General features: G+C 38.1%; 1 protein-coding gene across 2 annotated transcripts in view; it reads right to left on the bottom strand.

The window, feature by feature from the left end:
• Positions 1–20,668, bottom strand: part of ARHGEF38 (Rho guanine nucleotide exchange factor 38) — a 121,723-nt gene that overhangs the window by 69,700 nt on the left and 31,355 nt on the right. For both annotated transcript variants that reach the window (XM_025873731.2, XM_073891203.1), the window contains exon 2: positions 20,430–20,614. In XM_025873731.2, the coding sequence (XP_025729516.1) occupies positions 20,430–20,614 (185 nt within the window). The remainder of the gene's footprint in view (positions 1–20,429; positions 20,615–20,668) is intronic.

Below are 20,668 nucleotides of genomic sequence, written 5' to 3'. Positions count from 1 at the left end.
CCACGTCAGCATTTTAGGAGTGAGAGGGACAGGGAGTTCAGCTAAGAATTAAAAAAGGAGGCCAAGAAACAAAGGGGAATTGGAAACAAGGGATATAGGGGAGGAGGCAGATGTGGGGGAATTCTGGAGATGAAAGTCAACAGTGTAGCTTCTTCATCCGTCTCTCCTCATTTCGTCTCCGTCTTTCTCCTTTCCTATCCATCTCTCAGCATCCGTCTCTTTGGGTGTGCTAAGTCTGTGGTGAGGGGAGGGGAGGGGGGGAGGGAGGAGGCAGGTTGCTCATCTTTTTATCCCATCCTTTTTTGGCGTTGACTCATCTGTTGTGCCCTGTACCAGACAGAGATATTATTTTGATAAAGATATTCTGTTATTAAACATGAAGCATTTGTTTCACATTCCACCTTGTTTAAAATTTGGTGACTATGTCAATTATTTCTTATGTAATATGATCTAGCTATCCACACTCCTTCCAACCATCGTGGGAAATTCCTCACCTTCCTATCATCAGTGTTGTCTTCAAAAAAACTCCCAGCCCCAGCCTCATTTGATTCAAATACCACATGATTCTTTGTAGTGGGTTTATTTCAATATTTTAAGTATTATTTAATTTTATATTTAAAATTTTAAATTTAAAAAACTTTTAATGTCTTCTAAAATAATCTATATCCCCATACTGTATTATTACATTACAATCATTATTAGCTCACTAAATGTTAAGTAGTCATTTTAATTGGATAGGGCACATATGACTCTTTTGTCTGAGATCTATAGATACTCAAGACTTTCAATTTCTATTTTACAAAATGTATTTAATAGTATACAAAATATCTAAAGGGCAGATAACAGTTACATGACTTCTTTTGTTAAATGATAATTTTAAATAGCTAAGGATGTGTCACATATTTCTGGGTACCACTGATTTAACACATTATTTATTCTAAGGAATGGCTTTATGCATTGAGTATTAATTAAGTAGTAATGGGATAATTTTTGCATAGTGCAAAATATGTTTTCCAAAGGTTGAATATGAATCAGATTTTGGGGAGAGGAGCAGAGGAAAAGTTTTTTTTTTAAGATTTTATTTATTTATTTGAGAGAGAGCAGAGGGAGAGGGAGAAGCAGGCTCCCTGCTGATCAGGGAGCCCAATGCGGGGCTTGATCCCAGGACCCTCTGATCATGACCTAAACCAAAGGCAGAGGCTTAACTGACTGAGCCATTCAGGCACCCAGAGAGAGAGAGAGCCTTAAGCAGTTTGACGTGGGGTTTGATCTCACGACCCTGAGATCACAACGTGAGCTGAAACCAAGAGTTGTACGCTCAACCGGCTTGAGCCACCCAGGTGGCTCCAGATTGGTTCATTTTAGATGTACCAGTTGAATTTTTCTTAAAATCATATTTTGAAATGAATCCTTCTAACATAAAAAATTTCATCCCGATTTGCTTGCTTTATATGATAAAAGCAGATGTAATTGATACAGTGTACCCTATTATTATTTCATTTTGTTGTGAAAACTTTATTCTGAGGAGTTTAAATGCTTCATATTATTTCATATAGCATGCAGCTTCTCTCTAAGATATGAATAAGTTTGAAGATAGGAAAGTTCACCTGAAGAGAGGTGCCATGCTCAAAATTACTAAGTCAGGACAAAGTTGGAACTGGAAATTGACCTTTCAATCCTATACTTTAGTCCATTACCAGCAAATACTGACAGAATATTTTGCCATCTCTGGATTTTTTTGTCTTGTTCCTGAGTCTTCACTAAGTTGTCCCTTCTATAATTAATTTCTCAAGGTCAGAATCCTACATATCTTTCTAATTTAGATTTTAAATTCATTTTGCAAGGATTTAATTCTATATTCTATCTATAATCTTAGCTCGATGTAGCAAATACTAAGTAATAAAAATGTAGCATTTAATTTCATTTCTTTTTGAAGGACAGAAAGGATTAAAACATCAATTGGCTTGTATCATCATGGGCCCATGGGGATTCTGTGAATCATAATATAAATTCACATCCAGTCACTGCTTTGCCAGGAACAAACAAATGTCTGATCCAAATAGGCTTTTAAAATTGATAGATGACTTTATAATTATTGATACAAATTCAAAGAAGCATTTATATACATTTATTAATCATTTACTAGAAACAGGCCATGCTCTAAAACCTTAAGTTGGGTTATTTTTTTAAAGGGATTAAAAATTTATTTTTTGGAAAAAAAGATTTAGTCTAAGTACACATTATCCTAAGCAAAAATGCATAAGAATTCAAATGTACAAAACAGAAAAATTAAAGGTTAGTGTTTCTGGTGGCAACTTAATTCTTTGCTTTACAAACATATTCATCACAAGATATACTTCAAATGTAAGTTCTCATTACAATTAAATATGCTGAGTTTATAGTTGTGTGCATGCAAAGCTCCCCAGGTATAAATATCTAAGTAAAGGAAAACATACCTATAACATTTCATCAATTCAGAGACTATAATCACTGGGGTAGAATTACTTTATACCCCACAAGCCCCTTGCACCCACTGTGTTCAAAACATTCCTTGCATTTTCCTGCATTCATATCCTAGCCTTTCTTTCTTTCTTTTGCTCACAAATGCTTTGCCCTCATAATACTTTGCAAAATTCTACCTGTCTGAAATGAAGATGGTAATGATAGTGCTTGTCCAGTAGTTTTGACCATCTCTCTGTTCTTTCTGTTGCTTTTTGGGGGGAAGCCATAGCTCCCCAACTCTAACTGATCTGGTGGAATTGTCAGTCATGATGTCCTGCCCCATATGTCATTCTATACAAGGTGGGCATGTGACCTAGCTGGCCGCAGGGATTGGCTCAGGATGGGCAGGTTCCCAAGGAGAGCCAATGAGAATCTTTCTTGATTTTTTTTTAAGTTCCAACTTTTTTTTAAATTAACTTTTTTGATGTAGTGTTCCATGATTCATTGCATATAACACCCAGTGCTCCATTGAATATGTACCCTCTTTAATACCCATCACCAGGCTAACCCATCCCCCCACCCCCCTCCCCTCTAGAACCCTCAGTTTGTTTCTCAGAGTCCACAGTCTCTCATGGTTCGTCTCCCCCTCCAGTTTCCAACAACAAAAAATGAAATCTTCCCTGATTTTTAATGAATGGTTGTTAGGAAATAGAAGGGCCTGGATTATTAGCCTTAAGTATATAAGCTTCTATCTTTAGCAGTCCTCTTTGTGGAGAGTTTGACTGTGATCAAGTCAATAGAGTGAGGGAAGGCTAAACCTGGATCTCCCTTGCAATAAGCAAGAAATCCTTAGTATAGAAGATAATAAATTGCCTTTTTATTTAAGCTAGTTTGAATTTTATTTGTTACCTGTAACTAATAGGGGACTAATACACTTTTCTTTATTTCTAGCCCCAAATCTCACTTCCTCTTAAGAAAACGTTTCTGCTCTCTTGCTTAAAATTAACCTCTCCCTCTCCTTTGCTTCCATGACTCTTGGTTTGTATGACGCAATGCTGATATTGAAGCCCACCATATTTATCGGGGCATTTATTAATTTATCTGTCTCTGTGTCAAAACTGTGAGCTCCTCCAGGACATTTGTTTTGTGAGTTATTTGAATACCCCACTGTATCTAATATACTACTGGGCCCATGCCTAGTTACCCAAAAGAGGTTTGACCATTTAAATGGAATCTAATCACTACAATTCAAATGATGTATTTACTCTGTGGGAGCCATCAATAAATGTTCCTCATAATCACTCTACTGGGCTCTGAATAACAAGTACAGTATAAAACAATCAAAAGTGGTGTGAAGAAGAAAAATCAAAATCACCTAATTTGGTTGTGAAAAATATCACATTAAGTGCATCTTCTATAACTTTCTACTTAATTTTATCTACAAAGACAAACTGTTGTACTCAGTTTGACTACTAGTATACCTGGAAAACTTGCTGACAGAGGGCAAATTTCCCCTTAGTTTACACTTGGGAAATGCCTGTTTATTGTTTTTTGTTTAATGAGCCCTGGGACACTCAGCCTAAAACCCAGTCACAGGGAAGAATAACTAAACAGTCTTAGGTGTCATTCAGACCTCCAACCATGGACACCTTTGAAAGTGAACACTGAAAAGAAGTCTAGGAACAAACTCTTAAAAAAACCCACTATTATCATAAAAGTAGTTCATGTTCATTGTAGAAAAAGATGGGCAGATAAGTAAAAGAAAGACAACACAAACACCTAGAATTCTACCACACAGCAATAACCACTGATATTCTGAGGTATGTCCTGCCAAATTGTTTTTCTCTCTCTGAATGTGTGCATCTGTACAAAAGATTTATATACTTAAAATAATGTTTTAAAATTTGTCTTTTTTTTTTAAGGGCCCTGGGTGGCTCAATCATTTAAGCATCTACCTTTGGCTCAGGTCGTGATCCCAGGATCCTGGGATTGAGCCAGGGTTGGGTTTCCTGCTCAGCAGAGAGCCTGTTTCTCCCTCCCTTTGCCCCTCCCCCTGCTCCTGCTCTCTCAGAGCTCTCTCTCAACTAAATAAAAATAAAATCTTTAAAAATAAATTAAATAAATTAAATAAAATAAAATTTGCCTTTTTAAAACTTAGTATAACAGAAACATCTTTTTATGCCATTAATCTTCCTTAATTGCACCATTTTTAATGTCAACATTATGTAGAAATACTTTAGTTTATTTAACCAGTCACTAAATCTTTGAAATCTAAATAGAATGTCATTTTCACTATTAGAAGCAGCTTTCCTGGCTAAAACCTGATTTACACACATGACTATTTCCATATGCTAAATTTCATAAGTATAACTATGGAGCTAAAGTTATTAATATTTCTTAAGGATTTTAACAAGTCTTGGCAAATATTAGCAGCAACTACAAACATTGTTTTTCTTCTAATAACCAATGGATTAAAAGCCCTCAATTGGATATTACTGTCCTGACCTCAATTTAGAAATATATTTTTAGGCTTCTAATTTGATGATCAAAATCACACAACTTTATAAAGTTATACACACACAATAATTGTAGAAGAGAGAAGACAATAAATAGCATTGATTTTGTAGCTCATGGTGATTGCCACCCATCAAATGCTTCTCCGGAAATTGTTTTTGGAAAAGACTTCAGTGTTTCTTTCTTTTTTTTTTTTATTTAAATCTTTTTTTTAATTTTTTATTGTTATGTTAATCACCATATATCACATCATTAGTTTTTGATGTAGTGTTCCATGATTCATTGTTTGTTCATAACACCCAGTGCTCCATGCAGAATGTGCCCTCTTTAATACCCATCACCAGGCTAACCCATCCCCCTACCCTCCTCCCCTCTAGAACCCTCAGTTTGTTTTTCAGAGTCCATCATCTCTCATGGTTCGTCTCCCCCTCTGACTTACTCCCCTTCATTCTTCCTCTCCTGCTATCTTCTTCTTTTTCTTTTTTCTTAAAATATGTTGCGTTATTTGTTTCAGAAGTACAGATCTGTGATTCAACAGTCTTGCACAATTCACAGCGCTCACCGTAGCACATACCCTCCCCAATAAGACTTCAGTGTTTCTATTTGACATGATTTGGCAGTAAATTTGGTTCAACATAGGGTCCAATATTGGGCCCTTAACTAGAATTCATACTGAGGAAGTCCACCCTGAACATCATCTGGTTCAGTCTTACAGAACGCTGGTCCCATCCACCCCTTCTAGAAGGCATTTCCATGCACAACATTATGGGGAGACCTAGGTGTGTTCCCTAGATTAGTTTGCCCCATTAATAATCTTGGATCCTATAAACCAAATGATACTAAGACTGTAACTGTAAAAAGTAAGAGGAGAATGGAGGAAAGCTGAAAATGGGTAAAAACCTATAAGAAGCGGAAAGCCAATGGGGACATTCTGAGAAGAAAGAACCAGGTCTTGTTTTATTTTTTGGTGAGGCAATTGAGCAGGAAAGGCTTGTGAGACAGAAATTGCAGCAAGTGGAAAAGAGGATGTTGGCAGAAGGCCCTGGCAACCACAGGGCTAGGATAATTATCTAATTACTAGGGCATTTACTTAGACAGTTGGCTTCTAGATTACAAAGCTTTTCAGGGTAAACTAGCCATTATTTCATCAGGTTTCTCAAAACTACTGATTTGTGTGTATGAGATTTCCTGCTGTGAAACTAGATTCTAAACTGGCTAATTGAGTCAAACTACAAATTGAATAAATATCACGGCTAGACAGCAAGTCTTTTAACTAATCTTGCAGCTAAATGGCCAACTTACCCGATAACTACCCGGAAACATTCCAGGCCAGAAGACGGAATGTGGACAGACCTCTATCAGAGATGTCAATCCCTTCACAAAAGTAGGTTGGGATTCTGGGACAGATATCTCACTCAGCTTGTGCAAGAAGAAAAGCAGAGCCGACAGAGGTGAGTGAAGGCCAAGCTAGAGACTGTGGTCCCACTTAAGAAATTCCCGAGGCCTCTGAGAAAGGAAGTAGATTGAGAAGTTCCTTCCGAACTTTGTGTTGACTATTAATAGAAAAGTCAATTGTTTCTATTGATATCCTTGGTTAAAAGAATCTAGTTGATCAAGGGTCCCTGCCTTTGTTTCTCTTATTTGCCTTAACACAGGGACAGTCAGAAAAGAAATTACCTGGGGTCAGCTGTGGTCTTCAGGTTTGCTCTTCTTTCTTACTTAGAGTTTTATATGAAATGCTCAGATGGCAAATAGTACTGCTAGGAATAGCCCTTCTGAGCTGAAAATCCAGTAAATCTTATGACTCTTTAGAAATTCTAAAAAGAAAGTATGGAATAAACACTTAAGTTATATTGTCAAAACACAAAGGGCAGGTGTTTGGGCACTCCATGTAGTAACTGAACCACCAAATTCCAGACTCCAAACCCCAGAGTCATGACAAGTTCACTCCTGTGTCGCCTGGACCTCAGATATCAATAGTTTCACCCCACTACTTCCAGCATTCTGTGAGCCTTTTTTGTGTGTGCGTGTGTGACTCCATAAAACTCTATCACATCCCACTTAGTGCTTCTGAAAAAGCTTCTAAACTCATCTTTATTCCTGGTTCCCCAAATCAGCTTGCCTGATTCTTTCAGTGTTTCATAAACATAAGTTTTATGAGGTTTACAACACAATGATGAACTCCCCTCCTTTAAAACATTCAGTTCCTCCTAGCTGCCTACAGAAAAGACCCCAAATTCCTCAGCTTGACAGTTTTGTCTGGCCAAGACCTACCTTGTCTCATTCCATTTATTTTTATTTTAAAAGAACCATCTGCTCCAATGAAAAGGAATGGCTTGTCCTCACACTTGCCACATGCTAGCTCACTTCTAACTTGTGGCCTGCAGCTTTTGAGCTCTTGAATTGCTCTCCTGACCATGCCTTTGCCTAACCAGTGGTTATTTGATATAGATTCTATCCCTTCTCCAGGACTTCCTAGACCATTCACGCAGCCTGAAGTCATTCACAACCAATCCATAAGCTATTATTTCTGCTCACGTCTCAGACACTCTATTAGGTCTTGGGGATACAGCTGTGAACAAATGAGACAAAAATCCATGCCTCATAAAGGAGACAAGTAAATGAGATAAATAAGTAAAATATACGGTATATAAATAGGGTTAAATGCTATAGGGATAAAATCAAGCAGAGAGAGGGAATTTGGGAGAAGCTACAGCCCTGGGAATGCCTCACCCAAATCCCCTTGGTCCCAAATATACACTGAAGCTCTTCCTGCTGCTACTATCTTTGATTCTCTATCTAAAGGCTTTCTCTGACCACAGATTCCTGCTCTGTCTACACACAGGGAAGTCCAGGGTGTCAGGAATGAACACTCTCAGGAGCATTCTTCAAACAATGTCTAACAGGAATTGGTGGATCAATACCCTTCACATGTCACAACTCTGAGGTTCTGCAGAGCGTGTGCCTTAGAGACCCCAATGGGATATGAGCCCCATTGGGTTTCAGAAGCAATCTGTTCCTGAATATACCTATATTGTCTTTTTTTTTCTTTTCTGTTTCATGTCCTTATTCCTTTACTGCTATTCCAGGAGACCACCTTTCAAATAAATGACTTGCTCTAAAATGCTTTTTATCTGGATCTGCTTCTGGGAGAACCTAGTATAAGACAGAGTGAGGTGGTCAAGGAATGTTTTACTGAGTGAAGGCATGACGGAGGTGAAGGAGCAAGCCATGAGGTTCTCTAGGGGAAGGACATTCAAGGCAAAGAAAACAGCAAGAACAAATGGCTTGAAACAACACTGTTCCTGGCTTATTCACTGAACACAGAGGTGGCCAGAATGTAGAAATAGGCAAGATCAGAGGGAATGAGGAATCAGCTTATGTAGGACCTCATAGGTCATCATAAGAATATTGGGTTTAATCAGAATGAGATGAGAAGCCACTGGAAGGTTTTGAGTAGAAAAGGGACATGATCTGATTGATATTTTTAGAAGAATCACACTGGTTGCTTGATTGCGACAAAGATGGGAAAAAGAGAGATGGGTCTTGAGGAAGGTGTAATAATCTAGGTGGTTATTGATGGGTTCTTGAATCAGGGTGGAAGTAATGGAAGAGGTGAGAAGTGGTCTAATTCTGAATAAATTTTGAAGGCAGAGCTGATAGAATGTGCTGGTAGATCCAATATGGGGTTTAAGAGAAAGAAAAGTCAAGGATGACACCAGGGATTTTTGCCCAAGCATCTGGAAGAACAGAGCTGCCATCTACTAAGGTGAGAAAGACTATAAAGAGAGCAAATTTTAAAGGGAAATTTGGGAGCTCAGCTTTGGACTAATGTTAAATTGGAGATGCCTTGTAGATGATCACATAGAAATTTGACTGGAGAGTTGGATATAAGCACAGCAAACTTTCAGGGAAAATGTCTAGGCTGGAGATAAACATTTGTCAACCATTAGCATGTAGATGGGATTGAAAGGCATGAAACCAGATCAGATCCTCAACAGAGTGAATGTAAACAAAAGAGAGAAAAGGGGCACAGGCTGAGCCTTGATCTACTTTGGTGTTTAGAGAAATTGGAGTAGTTCAGGGAGACCAGGTGCACGTGGAGTCTTAGAAGACAGAAAAAGGAAATTGTTCTATGAAATGCTGTTAAGAGGTCAGGAAAGTGAGTGCCTCCATCTGCTAATGTCTAAAGCAATTGTTTGCTGCATAACTAATTAGCAGGACTAATCATGAACCACCTTCTGTTGTAATCATTTCTAGCACCGTCTTGAAATATATCTTTAATTGTTATTTGGCTTTTTATGTGTTTACAAGTCATTTTCTTGACCAGGTTATAAACTCTTCTAGAGCAGGACCATGACATAAATTTCTTTGATTCCCATGCAGAACTCAGCAGAGGGCATTGTATGCAATAGACACTTGACAAACATTTAATCTTTTAATTTGCATATTCAAATAGAATATCACATTCTCCATGAAATATGGCCTAGTTTATTTGTCTGAAAGTGATCTGTCCCTTCTGTGAACTCCAATAGCACTCATTGTTTGCATTTATCAATTATTGCTTTGCATTACACATTATCTTTTCATAGCTGTGGGTCTTGTCATCTCTAACTAGGTATCCTTTGTCTTTGATGGCAAGGATGAGTTTCACATGTCTTTATATATTCCAAGTGGCCTAAAATTAATTAATTAACTAACTCATGTAATCATCAACCTTGTCTGTATCCAAAGTGCCTTAAATAAGTGCTTGTTAATAAATACTTATTTCCCCAATATGTGTTTTCTTTTTGACCCACCACTGTTTAGTCTTTGGAGTCCAAGATTTACGGCCCTATACTGATTTGCATAGCCATGTTGATCTATGCCTGAGTAAAGGTGCCCCACCATCTCTGGCATTTCACTTGAGAGGTTTATAGCATCAATATAATAATTACAGCCACTAAAATTCTGTTGCTTATTTTCACAAATAAAAACAAATTAAAATAGTGTTTTATGCAACTCAGTTCTGAGAAGTGAGGTGATGGGCACAAGATCATGTTACCCAGTCTGAAGGGATGACTTTCCTTGATGTTAAAACAGATCTGTGTATCACATCTCTCTCTCTCTCTCTTTCTCCCTCTCTCTTTTTTTTCTTCAATTCTGGACGTTCCAACCCCTGCACTGAACTGGAAAATGCGTTCATTTATCTCCTCACTTGACCCAGCAAGTTTTGATCTGGAATATAGATTATAAAAATTAGAGAAAACTGAAATTGCCCAAAATGGAGCTTATGGGGGGCGCCTGGGTGGCTCAGCTAGTTGAGCGTCTGCCTTCAGCTTGGGTCGTGATCCTGGGGTCCTGGGATAGAGCCCTGCATCGGGCTCCCTGCTCAGCCGGGAGCTTGCTTCTCCCTCTGCCCCTCCCCCTGCTTGTGCTCTCTCTCTCAAATAAATAAATAAAATCTTTAAAAAAAAATGGAGCTTATGAGGTGCTTATAGATGTAACAACATGGTAGAGAGCTTCCATCATAAAACTGTAATACAAGGATTAAAAAAAAAATCCCTCATTTTTTGAGCTGTTTTCTGAACCAGCAAAGATAAGAGATTTCCTACCCATAAAAAGAATTTTCACATGCTAGAATATTGATATATCAGTTCCATATCCAACTAAGTCTGAATCCAATCTGACAGCAAACTATATGCCTTCCACGATGACGAAACAGAAAAGTCCCTCCCAAGGAAGATGGGAAAGTGAACAGTGATGACTGTGTGAGTAACTTGAGAAAGAGGCCACTTACATATTATATATTAATGCAGTCACTTTGTGGATGACAGCACCATTTACTTGTGGGATTTTTATTTTTAAATTTAACATTGCATAACTATAATCTGCTCCAGCACATAAGAAGAGACCTTATTTAAAAAAAAAAAAACTTTTTTTTAAAGATTTTATTTATTTGACAGAGAGAGACACAGCGAGAGAGGGAACACAAGCAGGGGGAGTGGGAGAGGGAGAAGCATGCTCCCCGCTGAGCAGGGAGCCTGATGTGGGGCTCGATCCCAGGACCCTGGGATCATGACCTGAGCTGAAGGCAGACACTTAACAACTGAGCTGCCCAGGCACCCCCCCTTTTTTTAAAGATTTTATTTAAAAAAAATTTTTTTTAAAGGTAAGCTCTACACCCAACGTAGGGCTTAAACTCACAACCCTGAGACCAAGAGTTGCATGCTCTACCTACTGAGCCAGCCAGGTGCCCCAAGAACTACCCTTATTAATAAATGTTTCGAAAAGTAAATAAAAAGTCATCAATATTTTTTCCTACTTTTCTAATATGATTTCAAGTATCTGACCTTATAATAGAGGAACAATGGCCCAGATTAGTAATAAATGTTAGAGTTTTACAAAGGGGTGAAAATTAAGTCTTCGATTAAAAAAACATAAAGGTATGGCCATATAAATCGTGGGATTCTTCACTGTGATGTGATCTTAGTAACCATGAAAATCGGTATTTTTAATTCATTGAAGAATATGTGTATTGATATTTAAAGCAGACTTCCAGGAAAAGTATAATATTTTATTTAAAAAAATTTAAGGGTTTTATTTATTCATTTGACAGAGAGAGAGAGAGCACAAGCAGGGGGAGCAGTAGAGGGGGAGGGAGAAGCAGGCACTCTGCTGAGCAGGGAGCCCAATGCAGGGCTGGATCCCAGGACTCTGGGATCATGACCTGAGCCACCCAGGCGCCCCAAGAGTATAATATTTTAAAATAAGCACATTAGCTCAGAAAATCCAGCAAGAAGAATGAGAAAATCACATGTATTTCTTTGAGTAATTGGTCCCAGCATCTCAATCACAGTTAACGTGAGTTGCTTTGAATTCCTTAGATTCTTATTTAATATAATGAGTAGAATTCCTATTTGTGCTTTGCTTTCTGACTTTCTGAGCAGCTTTTGTTTTCATATTATCAGCCTACTTTTGATCTCTGTACTCTGAAGTCTGTGAAGTCCTGTGACTGAGGAGTTTGACCACAGGAACTGCTAGACTATAGGGGAGAAGAGACTAGATTGAGTAGGACGTGGAAGTGAGAAAGGGATTTAGTTGGCTTTTCCTTACATTCGTTTTGTAATCTAGAAGGACTTCTGGTATTCCAAGCATAGCATGAGAAAGAGCCAAGACACATGGGAAATTACTATTATTTTTTAAAGATTTTATTTATTTATTTTAGAATGAGAGAGAGTGTGCATGCATGAGCAGGAGAAGGGGTTGTGGGGGAGGGACAGAGTGGAAGGGAGAGGGAGAGAGAATCTCCAGAGGGCTCTGTGCTGAGCCTGGAGCCTAACATGGGGCTCAATCTCATGATCCTGAGATCAAGACTTGAGCTGAAACCAAGAGTCAATGCTCAACCGACTGAGCCACACAGGTGCCCCAATAAATAGGAAATTATTATATGCTACACAGTTTCTTCTACAGAACCCAATGGATGTTCTTACAGTGAAAAAGTAGTCTCTATCTTTCTGAAACCACAACAAAAAGAGAATTAATTGAAAAGTTTGACAGAGGGCGCCTGGGTGGCTCAGTTGGTTGAGTGACTGCCTTCGGCTCAGGTCATGATCCTGGAGTCCCGGGATTGAGTCCCGCATCGGGCTCCCTGCTCGGCGGGGAGTCTGCTTCTCCCTCTGACCCTCTTCCCTCTCGTGCTCTCTATCTCTCATTCTCTCTCTTTCAAATAAATAAATAAAATCTTAAAAAAAAATAAAAAAAAAGAAAAGTTTGACAGAAATCAAGGTAAGAGTCAGAGGAAAAGATTTTGTTCTTACATATATATTTTAAACATTTATTTAAAAGAAAGATCGTGTGGTTAAAGAGAGAAAGGAAGAGAGAGGAAGAAAAGAGCATTATATTTTTAATTAAACTTTTAATTTTTAAATATAGATTCACACGCTTTAAAAAAATAATACAGAGGGGTCCTGTGTCCCCTCTGCCCAGTTTCCCCAGTTGTAATATATTGCAAAAGTATCGTACATGTGCACTGGATTTTGATGTGATATGGTAAAACATACTATGAATGGAGTATACTGACTATCTGCATAAGTGAGACATGTCTATGAGCAATTAACATCTTGATTTCACTTAGTCCAGGGCAATTTTTATGGAGGAAACAGTTTTAGAAAGTAGTTGACTTTAAGAAATGTATGGTCAGTGTGCCAAGGTGAAATATTTTTGAGGCCCAGGATACAATCTGAAAATTTTGGTAGTTAGCAGATACATGAAGAGTAGCTAGGTGATTATAAGAGGCCAGAATTAACCTAATACTAAAACCAGACAATGATATTATAGGAAAAGAAAACTGTGGACCAAATCTCTCATGAATATAGATACAAAAATCCTCCACAAAATATTGACAAATTGAATCCAACAATGTATATAAAGAATTATACATCATGATTGAGTGGGATTTATTCCAGATATACAAGGCTGGTTCAACATTCAAAAATCATGGGAGCGCTGGTCACACGGTGAGGCAGCCAGAGGCTAGACACTACTGAGGTAGAACCCAGGTTTGAGCTATTAAGACAGATACCAGGGACATCCAACTAGAAACCTCAAATGAGAGGGCAGGAGACGGAAGCCTGGGTGATTTCCAGAACAAGTGCTGAAGCTACAACCCTCTTCATATAGAACAACAATGGGTTCACTCTGGTGAGGAGGGTGCCCTTAAAATCACAGCAAACTCCAAAGGGATATAAAAATCATTTACCAAACTAAAAATGTAGTGATGATAGCTTCAATTCATAGGACATAAATTGGGCCATGGCCATCTTTTTGTTGTATATAGATTTTCGTGGTATTACAATATTCAAAGTATTTTCATTATTATAATGCACTTATGCCACCTCCTCCCAGTCTCCTTTCTGAGATGATTTTATCCACATTGTGCTCTGGGGGCTTGGCAAACCCTCCTCTTACATAAGTTTCTATAACAGGGCTGATCCCGTAGTTTAAACTACAGCAACTTCACTCGGGTGGGAGGCACAGCAGGAATCTGAATGCCCTGGGTTCTGTGATCCCTTCCCTTCCCTACCCCTTTGGGAGGGATTTGTCCTCTCTAATTCCCTGTCTTTTAGATTCTCTATTTTAGGACTTGCCTCCCCCTCTTTGGACCCTGAGAGAGAAGGACGGTAGCGTGTTAATACAGTGTGATATGTCGCATATGTCATACAGAACAATTGCTGGACATAGAGTTGTCCCTGCCGTCATGACCCTGAACACCCCACTGTTAACCTGGACCTGCGTGATAACCCTGGTGGTGCCATTTTCCAACTGGGGGCTCGGTATCCAGAGAGAGCATTGATATTGTTTTCCTCAAATGTATGGTCTCCCAATAAATAAAAGAAAACATTTTCCACTTAATTTAATATTTGTTATCTGTGGTTAAAAATAAAACGTGTTAACATATTTTTCAGGGAGACGAGATTCCATAATGGCATATAGGGTGTGATTCCAATTTCACAAAACATTTGGGTATGTCTGTATATGCTTAGTCAATAAACAAAAATATTTACAATACTTACTTCTAAGTGATAGAGCTATGGGTGATTATTTTCTTCTATATATTCTGTATAATAAAATTCCTTTCAAAATTACTGCTATAAAAAATTACTGCAATATAAGGTACACAAATTTGAACAGAATATCCCAATTGAACTCTTTTTTTTAAAGATTTATTTATTTATTTATTTGACAGAGGGAGACACAGCGAGAGAGGGAACACAAGAAGGGGGAGTGGGAGAGGGAGAAGCAGGCTTCCCACGGAGCAGGGAGCCCGATGTGGGGCTCGATCCCAGGACCTATGGATCATGACCTGAGCTGAAGGCAGACGCTTAACGACTGAGCCACCCAGGTGCCCCCCAATTGAACTCTTATCAACACAAAATTATAGATTATTTTTGCCCTTCTTTCTGAAAACACAAAATTTCATAATTCACACAATTAGATAATATGAGCAAATCCAAAACAAATAGAATATTATATAAATAAAAATCTACTAAATGTACATTCAAACATATACACTTATAAATGCAATACCCTTGGAAGGGTAAAAAGAAGCTAGTAATGGTTTTCTAAAGAAGGAAATTGAATAACTATAAGACACTATTGTGTCCTTGGGATTTTTGGTATATTTGTATTATGTAAATTTTTAAAATTCAGGAAATAATTAAAAACAAAGAAAAATAAAAACACGTTTTTAGATTCCTCCAACTCCTCTTTTCAAACATTTTTTGGTCCCTTCCTCACACACAAAGCTCTTTTCCATTGTTAGATTAGTTTGCTCTGGCTTTGATTTATTTTGACTTCCTGCCAAAAATGTACAATCTCTCCTATTGCTGTGTTTGGATAATAAATAACTAGAACCTGTTTTCCCACTAAATGTTTCAACACCAAATGTTGTCGATAATTTTTGCCTTCTTTGCAAAACCTCTCACAATGCTGCTATTAAAGAAGATGTAACTGCCGAGTTTGACCCTGATTTCAGTTAGGTGAAGTTTTGTTTATAGAAAAGCCCTGAAGTTATGGTTAAGATTTGTAACCATGATTGTTACAGAACAGTTGCCAACTCAAGGGCCGGGTGTAGACACTCACTAGTACCCTGATTCATTCGTGCAAGCACCCTCGGATAACCTAGTGCTTTTCTCAGTTTTCCACTTCCTCCTTCCAAATTTAACTTCCATATACTACCTTGTTTCTTCTGGGACTAAAAAGAATGAATCAGATGTGTTGAGAGAAGGCATGGAGGCCTTCTCCATGGTCTATTGTACTCAATAGAGCAAAGATAGTCTTTTCAGCAATGGAAGCAAAGATGGTCTTCTCAACAAGAGAAAAGACATGGAACAGTTGACTTCCTGAAGTCCCTTCCTGACTAACTTGTACATGTACAATATTTACTGATGTTGCCTCAGGTTTAGCTAAGCATGGTTTACAGATAGTTCCCATGGTTACATAAACATTGTATTTAATTTATAAATTTTGACACTAACTGATGACAGGTGGTCTGTGTGCAAAGACAATGGTATTTAAACAGTTAGAAGGGAAGTAAAGACAAAAAGGAGCTAATGAACTTTAAAAAGTTGGTAAAGTAATAAATTCATGGCATAAATTAACTAGCTTGGCACTCATAAATGTTTCATCTGGGTTCCTGAGTATCTATTTACTTAGTCAAGGTTAAAAGCATTAAGAAGTGGGGGAAAGGTGGATTGGATAGGACAACTCTGAGAAAGCTCTGAATAACTACTATTTCAACATGAGTGGAAAGAACAAGTAGACCAGTAGACTGAAACCAGATTCCACAAGGAGGCAGACAGAGAGCACTGAAAGATCTCAGCAAAAAGAAGTGCCAGATGTGAAAAATCAACAAGCTATAAACCATCTAAATAGAACAACAAGGGAAATAGGAGTTAGAAGTGTGAGAACGGTAATTCAAAGTATTGAGAGTAAAAGTGAAACATGCCAGATAAACTACATGTCACCATGATGGAAATGTTTTATTTTACACGGTCTGAAATACCAATTCTGAGATTTGCTCATAAGAGTTACATAGGAAGCAAAAAATAAGAAAAACAATGAAAGCAAAAACAAAAACAATGATCAGAGTACATATATGAGATTATAGCTCAGCAATGGCATGTATATTGATGGGGCCAGTTTCGCTCACCAGTGTGGTAGACGGTTTAAAATTGAGAACATTTGCATACTGAATAAACTTCTTATTCCATTTGATACAAAAATATGCTCTTTAGAAAGCATGCATGATGTGAGGGAGGGGCAGAGGGAGAGGGAGAGAGAGAATCTTAAGCAGGCTCCACGCCCAGCATGGAGCCAACCCAGGGCTCAGGATCTTGACCTGAGCCGGAACCAAGAGCCAGGTGCTTAACTGACTGAGCTTCCCGGGCGCCCCATACTGTCTTTTTAAATACTGATCATTAACTCATCACAAGGGCAGACTTCTGGTAAACTGTGCTTATTTTGAAATGTCTTAGTCACATATGGTTTTAAACATATTAAATATTTCACATCCAACTTAAACAGGGAAGGAGAATATAGACAAGAGAGAGTTTTTGCTTTTTTTAAGATAGCAGGTAATGGTGATGAGATTGATCCAATAAGGATGGTAAAATCAATACACAGGAAGAAGAAAGGACACTGGCAGGAATGAAATCCTTGAAGAAGTCTGAGGGGATAGAATCCACGGCATTAGAAGAAAAGTTGCCCTTAATTAGAAGCAGAAACATTAGACAGCTGACATGGGTAGAGATGCAGGTATGTTGGTAGGTGTGGTGTTGGGGGAGTGCATCTTCTTATTGTGTCTGTTTTCTCAATGAAATGATGAGAAAGGACTACCCCTGGTGGCATCCAAAACCTGTCAGGGAGAGGGAACCAGTGGGTGTGGGCTAGAAGACAGGACATGGAGGCTAGAGAATGGTAAGCCTGAAATTCTGATCTTGAGGGGGTGAAGAAATAGAATGACAGCCCTAGGGAGTGGTGCCTGGAGTGAGGGGCTAAGATGGGGTTGAAGGAAAGATCTCAGGATGCCAGCAAGTCAAGGAACTGGTGGAGAGGCCTGGAGGTTGTGCGGGCCATTTGCCTGATTATTGAAATGATCTGACATCGATGTTGGACCTGGAGAGAGGGAGAAGGTATGGAGCAGAGCAGTGGACAAGGTTCTAAATTTTTCAGAAAATAGGAGTAATGGTATGGTAAATATGGTAAAACCTCCCCATAAGGGAGGGTAGGTTGTGGTCGAGTCTGGAGTCTGATGCTATGTGCATTTAAAATTAATTAAATGTTAATTTATTTAATTAATTAATTAAAATTAATATTTTCATAAGTATGTAAATAAACATTTTATTAATAACCATTAATATCTGCCAGAACAGAGGTTACATCAGACACAACTAGTTTATATTAAATGAAAAACACCAAAAATATTTTTATATATTTAGCAATGAACCCAGAGAGCAATTTTCTATCATGACCATTAATGTTATTCTTAATCCTACAGGATGAATAAGAAATTTCCAGATTCAGAAAGGGGCCAGTTACCCTCCAACTTGAAAACCAGGAGAGGATTAAATACGAATACCAGTGAAGCCTTTGGAATGGACCTGACCAATAGTAATTACCTATTGAAAGTCGTGAAGAAGTAAAACTAAAAGTGACCTGGTATGAAGGAAGAATTCAAAGTCTGCTTTGCCACTTTTCTTTATACACTGTCTTAAACCAAAACCAAAACCAAACCCAACATTTATATCTAAGGTCACCTTGATCTACACTGGTTTTCCCTAATTTGTAGGCCAGTTATTTTTTCTAGTATTTCTTAGAGGAATCCTGTGTTAAGAACATAAACTCTGCTTCTGGATATTTTAAGTACTGGGGGAAAGATGTAATAATTGAAGGTGGGACAACTGGCTGACAATATTTTTGTAATCAAAATGTATGTATGTATTAAGATGCCAAACCCAGAAGCCATAAAGTTAAATATATTTGGTCACTTAAACATGGAAAAATCAAATGCATAAACCTTAAACAAGGTTTAACTTTTTAACCTTAAATAAGGTTATTTAAAAAAAATAAATTCAATTTAGTTAACACATAGTGTATTATTAGTTTCAGGGGTAGAGTCAGTGATTCATCAGTTGCATATAACACTCAGTGCCCTCCTTAATGTCCATCACCCAGTTACCCCATCCCCCCAACCCACCTCCCCTCCAGCAACCCTCAGTTTGTTCTCTATAGTTAAGAGTCTGTTATGGGTTTGCCTCCCTCTTTGTTTTTATCTTATTAGAAGGCGAAAGACAAACTGAGAAAATTAGTTGTAACATGTGGGATGAAAAAAGAATACCCCTAATATATAAAGAGGTTTTGTAAAACAATAAGAAAAAGATAAACCATATCTTTTTAAAAGGGCAAGAGACATGAATATGAATAGGGATTGAAGAGAAAAGAAATGGCTAATGAATATACAAAAAGGTATTTTGACTTCTCAAGCACTGTTAATGAGAATGAAAATTAGAATGGTATCGACTTTGTGGTTTTCAGCTGGCAAATGTTTATCAAAATCCCTAATATGTACACCCTTTGATCTAGCAATTCCACTTCTAGGAATTTATTTTAAGGAGATGAGGTGACAATACCCAAACCATAAGAGTGTCTCTGCATCAGTAACAGTAGAAAAACATCTGTATGTGTCAGTAGTCATGAAAAGAAACATCCAACAGATTGCTGAATGAAACAATTATGTTATAAAATGGCATGTGTAGTTTTGATTACATTTATGTAAAAATATATGTTCAAAATATATATGAGTTTGTGTGTGTGTGTGTGACTGTCCCAACTGATGCCTGCAAGGATGTTTCCCAACCATGTGAATGGTGACTATTTTTAAGCAGGCGAATTCTGATCATCTTTACTTTCTAGTTTATGCTTTCGTATATTGTTTCAATTGTGTATGAGGACTGTTTACCACCCTAGTGATTAGGTTATCGCTCCTCAGGGTCATTGCTCTTGTTCTCCCCTCAGCCTGGAACACCTTTTACCCCTTTCAGTTCTTGGCTATAATGTCCCCCATTGGAAGGGTCTGCATTTACTATAGCGTATTTAAAATAGAAACATCACCTCTCTGGGCCATGCTCCATCCCTCATCCCTACTTTGGTTTTCTCTGCTATACTTGCCACCATCTAATATGTTTTAATTTATATTTGTTTATTAATTTATTAGTTATTGTCTGACTCTTCCTCTCTCCCACTAGAAAGTAAACCCCATAAGGGCAGGACTTTGTTTTGTACTGAACTGTAACCCAGAGCTGGGAACGGTGCCAGTTACAATATCAGGTACTTAATACATGCACATATATATGAATCAAATATACTCTAACTCCTCACAGGAAAGTCTCTGAAAAGGCCTTGATTAAAAAGGAGGAGAATGATTAGCTTATGAACACTTCAAGTGTTACCTTACATTCAGGTTCATTTCTATGTTGAATTTTACTTGGCTAAATAATCTGAAGTTTAATTGATCTCTCAATGTGGGGGGGGGGGAGAAACACATTTTTTTTCTTCAAAATCTTTTATCATCTTTGAATCAAATTAAGTGCTTTGCTCCTAAGTGGCTGAAAACCTATTGCTCATAGTTCCATAAGAATCCAAGGAAGAACCCATAGAAATTTCAAAGTGGCAGAAACTGTGAACTTCCTTTTCCCCATATTTTGGAATACAGTTTTCTTGGCCAAATGAAGGGACTCTGGGCGTCCCTCTGCTGACACTGGAAATATGAATCTGATGCTACCTTCCATCACCGCAAACCCAGGCCTCAAGGAAGAGGGCCCATCCCTCCACCCTCACTGTGGCAGATACTAACACTTGGATGATTTGATTTCATGGCGCTGGTGATCTTATTTAGGATATGGTTGGGGGGGGACCCTCCAAGTTACATTTACCTGTTTATTTCTCAAGGGCTGAACCACTTCCCTAATGCACAGCTCAAGATCATTGAGGTAGTCTTTTTCCGTCTGTATCAGCTCCTTGATGATTTTCGAACGCTTTGCCATCATTCTCTGCATCTGATGCTCCTCCTGAGTTAGGGTCTCAGTGGCAGAAGCCCCAGCCTGTGGAGTCATCTTTTCTGTTAAATAAAAACATGTGTGTACAAGTGAGACATTCTGCTGTGGTTTCTTGT

Source organism: Callorhinus ursinus, unplaced genomic scaffold, assembly GCF_003265705.2.
Source record: "Callorhinus ursinus isolate GAN/ISIS: 27379988/994484 unplaced genomic scaffold, GSC_fseal_2.0 scaffold4, whole genome shotgun sequence".
NCBI classification, from domain to species: domain Eukaryota; kingdom Metazoa; phylum Chordata; class Mammalia; order Carnivora; family Otariidae; genus Callorhinus; species Callorhinus ursinus.
The sequence above is the reverse complement of the archived record's forward strand: the minus strand, read 5'-3'. Positions and strand labels throughout refer to the sequence as shown.